General features: G+C 35.6%; 1 protein-coding gene across 1 annotated transcript; it reads left to right on the top strand.

Moving 5' to 3' along the window:
- Nucleotides 1-6,609: 6,609 nt before the first annotated feature.
- LOC132190669 (la protein 1) lies at nucleotides 6,610-13,343 on the top strand. The gene is made up of 10 exons (XM_059605707.1): nucleotides 6,610-6,752; nucleotides 6,860-6,938; nucleotides 7,361-7,510; nucleotides 8,152-8,294; nucleotides 9,671-9,819; nucleotides 11,002-11,103; nucleotides 11,194-11,614; nucleotides 11,917-12,064; nucleotides 12,768-12,846; nucleotides 12,987-13,343. Exons 1-10 carry the CDS (start codon nucleotides 6,702-6,704, stop codon nucleotides 13,084-13,086), a joined length of 1,422 nt encoding a protein of 473 aa, XP_059461690.1. The 5' UTR covers nucleotides 6,610-6,701; the 3' UTR covers nucleotides 13,087-13,343.
- Nucleotides 13,344-13,720: the final 377 nt, after the last annotated feature.

The raw sequence follows: 13,720 nt of genomic DNA on the forward strand, positions 1-13,720 counted from the left end.
AGCTTTGAAAAATTCGATCTAAGAACCAAGCTAGTTCCAATGAGGAACACGGTGGAGGAGGCAAGCAGCGAGGTGGCAAAGGCAGCTGGTGTTGTGGAGGAGGCAAGATGCTGTGACAGAGGGTGGATGATCAACCAAGAGGAAAAAAAAAAAGGCACACAAATGGAGCAAAAGGGAGGAAGAAAGGGGAAAGAGGAATGAGGGAAGAGATCCCTCCTCCCCAATAGCAGCCACAAATGGCAGCAGAGAGACCTCACAAGGTAGGCGGAAAAAAACTCAAACCCTAAGGTTGAGAGCTTCACTCTCTAAAAGAAAAAAAGAGAATTGATTAAGCCTATGTATGCGCAAGATCTCTCCATTAAAAAGCATTGATGATTGATGTTGGTTTCCTCGAGTTTCAATTCTCTACACTTTTAACTATACATCCCAGGGTGCATCACCAGTCACAAGAGAGCAGGGGGCTTATTTTGTGTTTGATTATTTATGTCATTTTTATCGTAATACTTGCAATAAATTAAAGAAACTCATACCTTTTGTTTTTTAAGAAAGTAATTAAAAAAAGGTAAATCGAAGCACATGATATTTTAATCCAGCCATATTCACTAGAAAACTTCTCACAATGAATATTGTTAAGAGTAGTTTTTGAATGTGATGAGCAACGAATCAATTTGCACATGCAAGAAAGGGAAATTATAAGCAAGAGAGCTTGTTGGTATGTTTCGGCAGGGGATAGGTGTGATGATTAAATCAGAATAATATTCGAGAAAGCAAATAGAATGTAATTGGTTACCAAAAAAGTTTTTGTTACCTGGTTGAAGCTTTTCTTTTATAGTGTTTTTATGTTACTATTGAGACTTCCGTTTTGGCCTCAATGATTTGTAAGAGGCATAAACCTCATATGCGGATGCTGCATAAAATGTGGGTTTTGCAACACCCAATAGCATAAAGCCACATCATATAAAGCCAAAAAAAATGCACAAAAAAACTTTACAACCTAATACACTTGATTTTCACTTCTTTCGTCTTCTCTCTTCTTCTCTTCTTCACCGAAAATTTGCAACAGTCTGCCAGCTTCTTCTTCATTATTTCTCTTCTTCTCTTCTTCTCTGGGTCACACTCTTCTCTGGGCCGTGGATCTCTCTTTGGCGCCATGAGTCACATTTTCTGACTCTAGAGAGTAATTTTTTCCGGCTTTATGGTGATAAAATTCCTAAAGGATTAATTATCCACATCTAGATTTTAGTTTTGAATCCAAAAACGAATTTTGATGCATTAGAAACGGGTTTTAATGTATTAGAATTGGATTTTTAGGCATTAGAATCGAGTCACGACCGATGAAACCAGCCGGTGGGTCTCGCCATTAGACCCATGCGCCAGACCCGTGGGTCTGGCCGGCTGGTCTCGCTGGATTTGGCTGCCGTGGGTCTCGTGTCTCGCCGGATTTAGCTGGTCTTGCCGGATTTGTTTGGTTCCTATTTTGATTGGGTGTTGTGTTTTCATTTTAATTTGTTGTATTTTTTCTTAAAATGATGATGTGTTTCATGCTTATTGGAAGCTACAAAATGGCTTGTTTATGCACCATCTGCCTAGTAGGGGCTCTCTTTTTGGAGTGAGGCTTAACTATTGGGATTTTAATTTTTATTATTTCCTAAAATCTGATTTGCTACTATTGGAGATAATCCCCTGCTTTGCTTGGCACCGTGAAACCAGGTTGGTGTATCCTTTTTCGGCTTAAATAGGCCCAATGATCTTTGGTTTATTTTGCGACGTAGGTTGGCTTTCTATGTCGGCCCAATTGTCAACAGTTATCTCCAATTCTCTTATACGGCATGGCTTGGATAATAGAAATTTTTATGAGTCGTGGCCCTGGTGGGATTGGAGTCGACTCTTAGGTTTTCTGTTGTTATTCTTTTAAGGGTTAAATACTTTTTTTGTCTCTTAGGTTTTAACACTGTTTTTTTTTTTTTTAGGGTTTCATTTTTATTATATGAGGTACCATGTAGTTTTCATAAAGATCAAGATGGTACTTCCATTAAAATTCTGTTCAAAACTTAACGGAATGTCACATCAGCACCAATCAAATGTTGTCACGTGTCATATAATTAATTTTAAAAAAAAAATATTAAAAAATTTATTTTTTTTCAAAAAAAAAAAAAAAATTGACAGCAAAAATACTAATCCATATCTAATCAGAGTGCAACAAGAGCTCTTGCCCAAAAGCTCTTTTTGACTTAAAGGTTCTATTTTTCAAACTCAATCCCAAATAGGCTCTTAGTACATTCTTAGTTGATTATTTGTTTATTTTTTTGTCGTTTATGTTTTCTTTTATTCAAAATCAAAAATCTTTTGGAACTAGGTTAGGATTAAATTAGTTTTAGATATAAATTGTTTGTCAAAAACACAATTCCCTATTGATTCAACCTCGCACTTGCAAAAGTTATATTGCAAATGATTCGTGCACTTGCGAGTACTTTTAAAGCTCACAACACATACTGTTGAACTATCACTGTTTTTTCATGATTATAAGCATATATTATATTTATATTGCATCCATGGATTACTGGCATACTCAAATTGTTGCATACTTTATCAAACAGAGTTCATCACTAATGGCATGGGTATTGTGTGCATTACCTCTCACTAAGTCTTTGGACTTGCACTTTTTTATTTTCCCTCCCATTATGTATAAATTGTATGGTTTAGCTAGCGTAAAGGAGGAAACCTTCAGACCGGATCTTGGTGATTGCGCAAGACCTGATTCAGATCATTTTTTAGGACATGGACTCTATTTGGCTGAAGTCCATGTAGGAAGATGGAGGAACTATCCAGGCTGAGATGATAGAGATAGTAATCATGCTTGCATTACTTAAGTTTCTGCATTAATCTTGTTATCTTATTTTCAGACAATGATTTGGAGATATAATATGTTATTTTGATGATCGGTCTTTGACCATACATTTGATGACCTATTTATAATAGAATGTTTTTATCTTTATTCTGGTGGTTATGCTTATGGTATTTAGTTATTGCTTTCTATTCCTGTAGTTTAAAAGTCATTCGATGTATTCTCACGCTTAGGAAAGATAATGATCCATGAGTCTTGTCTGGTGAGGGATGTAGGCTGGGAGACGAACCATTGAGTCAATTACCAATTAATTAATTTTCATTGGGCGTTACAATTATACATGTTAACCCTATGGTCAAAGAAGCTTACTTTTATAATTGACATTTGATCCATGGTTTTATAGTTTATCGACGCACCATGTACGAATGAGGGTCACAACTATGGCATCATTACTGATGTGGATCACCCGGGGTTTAAATCCAATTGGGCTACTAACGATGACAATATGTGTGCTTCACATGGGCACCGATATTATATTACAGATCCTTCGGGATGGCGCTAATCTTGCTGAAAATGGGTTAATATCATGATTAGACAATATGAATGTTTTTTTTTCCTAAGCAAATAAGAAAATGCTTACGTGATTAAAACATTGAAAATGGTGCGGGCTTTCCAACAACAAACCCAAAATGAAAGTTACAGTGCAAGAAATACAAGTGAAAAGTAGGAGATGAGTTATAAAATGACTTGGTCTTCTTAATAAGGGCCGAAAAAAAAACGGTTTAAGCACCAAGACGGAATAAACAAGTAGGTGGTTTAACCCTACCCAAACACCCACAAGGTAAAGCCAACCACCAAGAGGAGGCTGTAGAAGAAAAGACACTATAAAGACATCAGGATCCGAAAAGGAAAGAACACTCCAGATTTCGGTATAGGAAACCAAGTGATAAAAAGGCACAAAGCAATAAAAGTAGCAAAAAAAAAAAAAACAAAACAAAAAACAAAAAAAAAAACAAAAATCAACAACTTTGGCGGAGGGCATGGCATAGGAGGTCAGTGTGAAGGGGCTGACCTACATGTGAGGTTCACACGCAAGAGCATGAGATCCACACTCCGACACGTGGATGTCGGGGGGAGGAGCAGCCTGTGTCTACAGGAGGATGGAGAGCCGATGGAAGCGGTGGAGTGGCGCGTTGGAGGTTGGATCCATCTAAGGAGAGTAGATTGGGATTTTAAAAAAAAAAATCCAATATGAAAACCTTGACAAATCCGGCTACCGACGCGGAGGAGGAGGCGGAGAGTGAGATGGAGAAGAAGACCAGCACAGAGGAGGAGCCACAATGCTGAAGTTGAAATTTTGGGCAAGATAAGTCGCACAAGATGACACATAAACCTCATAAGAGGCAACAACAAAAGGTAAAAGATTCATAAAGAGAAAATGAGGAGAGAGGAGGGAAGAGATTAAATATCTTCCCTTCTCCCAGGCAGCAAGTAGTGACGGCTAGGGTTGTTTAGAGAAGGGGTAGAAAGAAAAAAAACACTTGGTCTACTTGGTCTTACCATATGGATGTTTAACATGCTTACTTAATATATCATGTGCTACATCTGTAATGCTTTAACATGACAACTTTTTTTTTTTTTTTTTTTTTTTATTTAGCAGAGAACTTCATTTGTATTATTGCTTGTGATTTACAAACTTCTGCTAAATAATTGATTTTACTATATGATAACATATACACCATATGTATATATTACTCACTAAGTCATGGACTTATGTTTGTATATTTTCCACTTATAAAACATGTGTTGTTTTATATTTGGACTACTTTTAAAAGTCGGATTCGAGGAGGACCTCGCGGCAGTTGCAGTCATTTGGTGTTCTGATGGGGATCTGGTTTATGCCTGAGGACTCATTGTAAGATTTCAAAGACCGTTCATACTAATTAGTACTTTTTGGCGATGTTGCAGATTTAGAGTTTTGAGACATATTTGTGTAATAAGGTTTAGTTTGAATATTTTATAATGATGATATGTATAATATAATTTCAATTAATTTAATGATTCTTAGTAAATGTTCTGGTTGTAATGATTAATATTGATAGAATAATAGAAAAATTATATGTTTTCACTGTTTAGAGATCCATTGGTTTTATTCTTTGTGAGAATTAAACGGGGAAGCATATTGAGTAGTTAATTACTAGTTAATTAATTTCTCAGAGTGTTATACGAGGCTCCTTCGCTAGGGGCCCCTCCACCTTATTGTACAGTCTCTCTTCTATTGTTTTTGAGTACTCCTTGATCGAGTATTCACCATATTGGCTTTTGTCTGGAAATAAAGTCGGTTCCTATAAATGGAGCCAAACTGTGAAGAGTAGGTTTCAAATGTGATGAGCACCGAATTACAAGAAAGTGAAATCATAATCACGAGAGCTTACCGATATGTGCCGCCGATGGATAGTTCCGAAGTGTAAGTTAGAATAGTATTGAGAAACGCAAATAGAATGTAATTGGTTTTGAGTTTGAGTTGAGGGCCAAAAAAGTCCATGTTACCTAGGGGTGTAAACCGGCTACCAACCGGTGATCTAAAACCAGCCAACTACTTCTAAAAGAAGTTGGAAATATATATACATATATATATATATATATATATATATATATATTAAAAAAATAAAATGACGTCGTTTTACTCTAGGGTTTAAGTTTTACACTTTTAGTCAACCACAACAAAGTCTAGCTTATTGGGCAAAAAAAAACCATAATTTTTTTTTAAAAGGCCTAAAATGTCTAAATTAAGTTCAAAAGGTAGACCAAATACCCAAAATAGGCACAATCTTTTAAAGACTTGATTAGTAGTGCGGATAACCGGTTACCATCCAGTAACTTGCGGTTATTACATAACCGGTAACAGCCTAAGTGGTTACTGGAGCCGGTTATATATTTTGGGCAACTGGCTACCCCGCTTGTAGATTGCGATTTTAGCCAATAACCATGAATCACAACAGAGTTTTTACCTCTAATGTTCCCTAGTTAAAACTTTTCATTTATAGTGTTTTCATGTTATCATTGAATTCGTCCTCAATGATTAGTGGGAATGAGGCTTAATTATTGAAATTTAATTAATTCCCCAAAATCTGGGATATTGGCGATAGGAAAATGATAATGACACAACTTAAACCCAACTTTGGCCCAACTTTTTTCTTAAGTTTCTTTTTAAAAAAACTGTCTATGTAGGAGAGAGAGAGAGCCTTAAACTAGAGAGAAAAAGAAAAATTTAATTTAAAAGTTAAGTCAAAATTGGGTTTAAGTTGTGGTTATATCACGACTTAAACCCAAGATCATGTGCAATGCGCTATTGGAGATGATCTCAGATCTCCTGCTTTGCTTGGATCTGTGAAACCGGGTTGGTGTATCCTTTTCTAAGTTTAACTAGGCCCAATGATCTTCCGTTAATTTTGCGACATGGGCTATCTTTCTCTCTATGTCGGCCCAATTTCTAACAAATATAATATTAATAAAAGACAGATGCTAAGATGCCTATAAATTCCAAGTTGCTTCAGAAACATACAAGTAATTGCATTCCAAGTGGACCTTTATTCCTTCCCCAAGGCGGTTTCCCTGCTTTCAAAGAACAAAAAACATAAAAAAAAAAAACGAAGAAGGTTGGCCCAGTTCTGTTCCAATACAGTAGGACCTCAACTGTAGTGGAACATAACCCAATCATACTACTTCAAAGAATCAAACACGCATAGTACTTAAAGAACTAGCAAAGCCCAGTTTAGCCTCCAAAACCCTAACACAAAAATCTCTCTCTCTCTCTCTCTCTCTCTCTCTCTTAACTAACCGTGACCGTACAACAATGGCGACGCCTTCCTTGGACGAGGAAACAACTAAAAAAGTGCTCCGACAGGTCGAACATTAGAGATTTTTTCTTTAGGTTTCGCTTTCTTTCTTTCAGTTGTAATCGGTTTTACAGATCTTTTTTAATATTAATGTTGTCGGTAATTCTGGTTGCAGGTTGAGTTCTACTTCAGCGACAGCAATCTTCCAAGGGATACTTTTCTCAAGAAAACCATCAGCGAAAGCGAACATGGAAGTATCCTTTGCGCTTCAATAATTTTATTGCTTTTCTCTCTAAACCATCCCTCTGTTTGTGTGCGTATATATATATGTGTGTGTGTGTAGATTCTTTGTGGGGAAAGTTTTCCGAGAAAATAACATGTTTTGGTGTAAATACATGTTTCTATTCCCCTTCAAAGGAATTTGAAGAATCGCTATTTAAGTATGAATGAAGTATTAATCTAAAAAGTTCTTTTTTATTATTTTCTTTTTCTTTTCGCTTGACTATATTCCAGGAAATATTTTCATGGAGTTTAACGGATATTTGGTTTTGAGGCTCAGTTTTCTCACTTTTTTTTCTCTATCTTTCCTTAGATTTGGGGTTTTGGTTTATGGTTTAATTTTAGTTGAATATTGTTTCACTGCATCCCCTTTTGTTGAACTTGACTGTGAGTATAGTGGTGGATTTGGCTTTGATATGTTCTTTTACTCGGATGAGAGGTCATCTGAACTTGGAGAACGTGAAGCCTGATGATGTCCCAGAAGATACAGTCAAGGCCGTTGCCGAAACTTTGAAAAAATCTACTTCTCTAAAAGTTTCCGAAGATGGTGAGTTTTGGGCTCTCGCTATTCCTATGTGCTCTAATGCATTCGCATTGCCCTTGTATACATCATATTTTTCATTATTTGCAATATTGTCCCCGTATTGGAATGTGAGAAAAGTAAAAAACGCTGAATAAAGTATAGTAGAGTTTTCTGCCGTAGATGAATCAGGTTTCTAACTGTTCCAGGAGCTGGAAGGACATTTTAGTTCTCTTTCTATTTTGGGTGAATTTCCCTGGGTAAACCTGACTATGATGGGCAAATACCATTAGAAAAATTTTCTTTTCCTTTTTGTTTATGTTCTGTTTTTGGATGAGATAGTGTAGGAAAAATCTATTTAATTTCATGTCTATATTATTTGAGGCCTGAGAACATTGAAACCTACGTTTAAATTATGCTTGATTCAGCTATTTCACTTAGTTGTCCCTGAAATTATAAAGAGTCGGGAATTTGTTATCACAATTCAATATTGTGAATCAATTAAAGGATCAAACTTAATTGATGTTATTATTATTATTATTATTTTTTTATCTATCTGACTTCTAGGTGCATCAGTGGTTAAGTAAATGAATGTAACTTACCTCTGCATTGGTTATGTTGAGGATGCATATTTCATGCTTTTCTTTTATTTGGTTTTTGCATTTCAGGGAAAAAGGTTGGTAGGACAACTGAACTCCCAAAGCCGGAAGATGTAATAGAGCAGTTAGACATAAGAACAATAGCTGCATCACCACTTGGGTATGATGTGACTCAAGAAGATTTGGAGAATTTCTTTGGTCAATTTTCCAAGGTATTGATTACCCCATTTCATTGTATTTTAGTAAGAAACTTAGGTTGTAGCGTGGTATCTTGGCATCAATACTCTGAGGCATGCTTGTTCTGTTGTTCTTTTAGCTGTCACGAGAATGTATTTACTCTGTTTTGCTGATCCTCTGCCTTCTGAATTAATTAATTATACTGACTATTGTATTGAATTCAGTTTGCTGGAATCACTTTCTTTTACCCTGCTTGGGTTAATTATTGACATTATTTTATAAGCAGATTAACTAAATTCCATTGAGATTCAAAAGTGCTTCATTTTATTTTCACAGCGATTAAGTTGACAATTTCGATGAGATTTGATTGGTATAGGCTGCTCTTTATGGTTAGTTAAATTGAACAGTGTGATTGGAGACCTAGGTTGGAGGAGGTTAGGATTTCAAAACATTGAGCCTTAGTGAGTGTTGCCTTCTGCCTTCGGTATGTGATTAAGTGAAAATTGCTATATTCTCCTCTCTCGCCTATAACTTTGGTGAGAACCAACCAGGGGCAAGCATATGAAAGCTTCTTTTCAGAGGGAAATTATGAAGAAAAAAAAGCTTCTTTTTAGAGGGAGATCCCATATTTCTTTAAAAAACGCTTCTTCCTGAACTTCTTGTGAAAATGGAAGCAAGGTCATTGCTGTCATTTATAGGCAAAATCATCCACTTCCCTATGATAATTAGACATCCAGTTAACATAAGAGCCCTAGAAAGTGGGAGATTTCCTATTTCTTTTAGAAACGCTTCTCCCTAAACTTCTTGTGGAACTGGAAGCAAAGTCATTGCTGTCATTTATAGGCGAAACATCCACTTCCCTATGATAATTAGACATCCAGTTAACATATGATCCCTAGAAAGTGGTGAAGTATCTGATACTGTCATTAGATTTTCTCGAAAGGGCACATATACAGGTTTGGATGAGGGAGACACATCTCATGATCAAAAACAAGATTGAGCTCTCTACATCTTTTAGACATCCACTTTCCTATGATAATTAGACATCCAGTTAACATAGAGCCCAAGAAAGTGGTGAAGTATCTGATAATGTCATAAGATTTTCTCAAAAGGGTACATGTACAGGTTTGGATGAGGGAGACATCTCGTGATCAGAAACAAAGTTGAGCTCTCTAAATATTTTATGGCAAACAAGCTGTGCTTATTTTAAAGCTGGTTTCAAATGCTAGTTCTTTGGAATTTTGTGCTAGTAAAAATCTAATAATTATGTTAATCTTTTACTAAAATTGTCTGTTGGCATTGGATCTTGTGCCTTAATATACTAAAAAGGTATCTGCTATCTTTAGTCATGCTTCTCTATATATACTTATGAAAAATGCTTCTCTATATGAGCTTTTTTAACTTGTTTCAGGTTAATAGTTTGAGACTGCCCCGTCATGTTGGGGACAAGAGGTTCTTTTGCGGTACTGCTTTGATTGAGTTTTCAACAGAGGAAGAAGCTGAAAAGGTTTTGAAGCAAAGCTTGGTTTATGGGGGTGTTACATTAGAACTAAAACCGAAGTAAGTTGTGCTTTCTATTAACTTTCTTATGGAAAATTTTGAAAAATGGGAAAAGTATTTAGTTTGAGTGCGTGTTGGTGGTAATATCTTAATTATTTTATCTTTGCTTGTGAATGAGTTCTATGAGGTTCTATTATGCGAATTTTATAGGATTAAAAATTTCATGCATTGGTCTTTTTTTCTTTTCTTTTTTTTCTCTGTTCTTTCTAAAATTTATCTGTTTAATGGACAATAGTCCTATTGAAACACTTAAAAAATTTCAGTGTTATAAAATGGTTTGTGTTCGTTTGTCACAGACAATTCTGAGAGCTATTGTCCCTATTGATGTTTATGTTCTTGATTCTCTTTACCAAAAGAAGAAAACAACAAAAACAGTGCAATATCTCATGCAATTTAATTTGTTGCTTTTGTTCAGCTCTTAAAAAGACATTTATTATCAACTAATTGAGAAAAAAATCATGTTGCAAGATATTGGTATTTTTTATTAAAGATTTAATGATTCAATTTGGATTCTTTAATATTTATTTTAGACATTGTGATGCAGGCTGTGAGAATCTTGTTTTGTTTTATATTTAGTTATTATTATTTTTTTTGTTAATTTTAGGTCTGTAATCTTCAGATTTTTGGTCCATTGCGTTATATTATGGCTTTCTTATATTGTTGGTTCTTTTACTTAGAGGTTTCTAATGATTATGTAGTTTAGGTATGGTAGTCAGTCCATAAGAGTTCTAAGTCCTATTATAGCTTTAAATAAGGACGTGAAGCTTTCTATTCATTGGACAACAAGCTTTATGACAATTTTGCAGCAATTATGCTCTTGAGGTTTATATGATGTAATCCTATCCAATGTATGATGCTTAGGTGCGATGTTTAAATTTATCCTTTTGTTCTTCCTTCCTTTCTCTTTATTTTCAAAAATTCATCCAATCTTCAAATACTACAATCTGACCTGGATTTCCTTTAAACCCTAAAATCCCTACTTTAAAAAACTTAAACCATCATCTTGGAACCAAAACCATCCAAAAGCAGCCTGCAGGTACTCTGCGTACTGCTTACGGTGCTATAAAAGCATCCTCTATGCTGCCATCCAATGTCATATGGGAACTTTTTGTCTATGCTTGTGCGGGAGCAGTATTTTTATCCTGGCATGTGTATCCTAACAAAAGAAGTTTCCAATTTCAGGAAGGATTTTGACATAGATAGAGCAAGAGAGACAGAAGAATATGAGAAGTCTCATTCCGTCAGGGGTTCAAATCGTAAGAATAACTCAAATGCAGAACCAAAGTAAGTAGCTGATTGCACTATGTATTTACCAATTTATCTTTCCTATCCTAGGTGTTTGATAACCTAGTTAAATCCATTTTAATGATGCAGCTACCCAAAAGGTTTGATTATTGCATTTACATTAAAGAGCATGTCAGATGGAGGCTCCACAGAACAAAATGGTACCAATGACACGGCCAATGATGATAAAATTGTTTGCAAAACAGGAGGAGGATTAGATTCCTCAAAAAATGAGACTAGAGTAACTGAAAAGATGGCTGAAAAAAATATTAATGAAGATGAAACCCCTGGAGAAAATATTGAAAATGATAGAAAGGAAAAGGTTGATCAGAATAATGGTTTGGAGGGTGAAGAAAAAGAAACTGAAGAAATAGAGAAGTCTTCTGAAGGTGCCACTGAAATGAGTGACGAGAAAGAAGAGAAACGAACTGCTGCTTCCTTCATGGATGACATGAATGTTGTTTTGCGTGAGGATCTGAAGGATGTCTTTCAAAAGTATGGTACAGTCAAGGTATGAACTCTTCCTATTTTTTGTAGTTAAGATTTAAAACACCAAATGAAATAGACTTGGATGAGAAATTATCTTTTTGCCTCATTCTTTTCATGTCATTTCTTTCAGAGCCCTCTTGTCTCACTTTTTTCCATCTCTATTTTGATTGTAAAACGTGAACACTTATGCCAGCTCAAGTGGCCTGTGCTCTTGTTGGCAAATTTGCTTGGTCTTTCACCACTATTGTCCCAAATTAATTGGGACCATGCTTTCTATTGCTTAATTCTGACCTTTCTATCTGTATGTGCTTTTTTTCCATGAAGTTCATTGATTTCAAGATTGGAGCACCTTCAGGATACATTCGGTTTGAAGAACCTGAAGCAGCTCAGAAAGCTCGTGCTGCTGCAGTCCTCGCCGAACAAGAGGGTCTCCTTGTTAAGAGTTACATTGCCGTTCTGGAGCCAGTAACTGGTAGGCAGAAACTTTTTTCTTCATATTTTTTGAGGTTATATGGAAGTTCAGTATGGGAAATATACAGTTCATAAACTGAACTTTATTAACTTTCCTAGTTATCAACTTAGCAAGTTTAACCTGCTATGTCCAGCTGCTATTAAAGTTAGGATGGGAAATAATAGAGTTTATGAATTGAATGCCTCGGAGTGACATGCTTGGTGTTTGCTATTGATGTTGACATGTATACAATGAGAAAACATAGAAGCAGTTCGATTGAAGGTCTTCAATTAACTTAGCTGAATGTGGTTGATACTTGTATAGTGATGTCCATATTGTAGTTGCAGCTTCATAAATCATGATTTTCCTTGCAATGCTCAATATTTTAGCTACTATCCTTCCTTTTCTTGGGACTTGTCAGATTTATATATGGGAGATTTCCCTATGGGACAACTTATGAGAGTGAACAAGGCAATGCCTTCCTCTACTGTAAAGGCAACGTATATTCCTGACCTTTTTCAACGAGATGAAGCAACGTATTCTGAATTTTTATTGAATTTTGGCATCGATACAGTTACCGTGGGGTTTTGTTTGGGGGTTATTTAGATTGGTGTTTGCCACTAGTGACATTTATATTTTGTGATACATATTAATGCAATTAGACTTTTTTAACCTTGTTATGCATATTTTGAATGATACTTGGTTTGCCTTGTATGCTTTTCAGGTGAGGCTGAAAAGGAGTATTGGAGCTTCCTCCGTGGTAATCAAGATAAGTACCGGGAAAACAAGGGCAACCGAGGAAGGTTAGTTTGAGTATACATGTGGCCTATTTTCACACCATCAATCAGAACAAAAACTTTTTGACTGCATTTTTCCACTGTCACCTGCAAAGTCCCTATTTAATGTTTCTCCCATTTTGTCAAATTGTACTTGCCCATTGTAGGGGAGGAAAATACAATAGAGGTGGGAAACATAATCGCTCTAGAGAAAATGATAGTGCAAGAGGTCGCCCAAACAAAGCTCAGAAAGTTGAAGCGGCATGAGTGTTCTAAATCAGTAATGGGATAATTTTTTCAGGACACCTTCAGACTTTTTGGCGAAATACTGCTTCCTTCTTGATCTCCTGGTGTTTGTCATCAGCTATATAAGTTATGTTCTTCATAAAATATATAATGTCTTTGCTCCCTTTCTATGTAACTCTAATTTAACCAAGTTACCTCTTTTCTAAGCTTTCCCTCTTGATTCTGTAATTGCAAACGAATAACGAATTTACTTCACAAATTTTGGTAGTTTGGTTTTATTTGTTATCATTCTTTCAAGTTTTTAGTTGGTGGCACTTGCAAAAAAAGAAAAGACCAGTTGAATACCAGAAATCTGATGATGCATGTTTGTTAGAGGGTTCTGTGACATGCATCCTTTTCAGGAGATGTTCTCTCTTAGTCTATAGGAAGGCTCCTTCCAACCATTTTGCTTCTTTTGAATTTTGAGATTTCTAACTTGCTCTTTTTTTATCTTTTTTTATCTTATTTTATAATAAGAATAATGCAATTCACACATTCTTTAACTCCTACTTTCACTCACCTTTAGGTACTCTTACTAACCGTTGAATGTAAAGGTACTCTTACTAACCGTTGGATCAAAATTCAATAATTATTTATCTCAAATTCATATGATTAG

This window comes from Corylus avellana, chromosome ca8, assembly GCF_901000735.1.
Source record: "Corylus avellana chromosome ca8, CavTom2PMs-1.0".
Classification (NCBI taxonomy): domain Eukaryota; kingdom Viridiplantae; phylum Streptophyta; class Magnoliopsida; order Fagales; family Betulaceae; genus Corylus; species Corylus avellana.

Excerpts from the sequence above, each read along its gene's own strand:
- LOC132190669 (XM_059605707.1), top strand. The coding sequence starts at position 6,702 with ATGGCGACGCCTTCCTTGGACGAGGAAACAACTAAAAAAGTGCTCCGA. Across the intron at positions 7,511-8,151 it reads TCTAAAAGTTTCCGAAGATG|GGAAAAAGGTTGGTAGGACA; the intron begins GTGAGTTTTGGG and ends TTTGCATTTCAG. Across the intron at positions 12,065-12,767 it reads CGTTCTGGAGCCAGTAACTG|GTGAGGCTGAAAAGGAGTAT; the intron begins GTAGGCAGAAAC and ends TATGCTTTTCAG.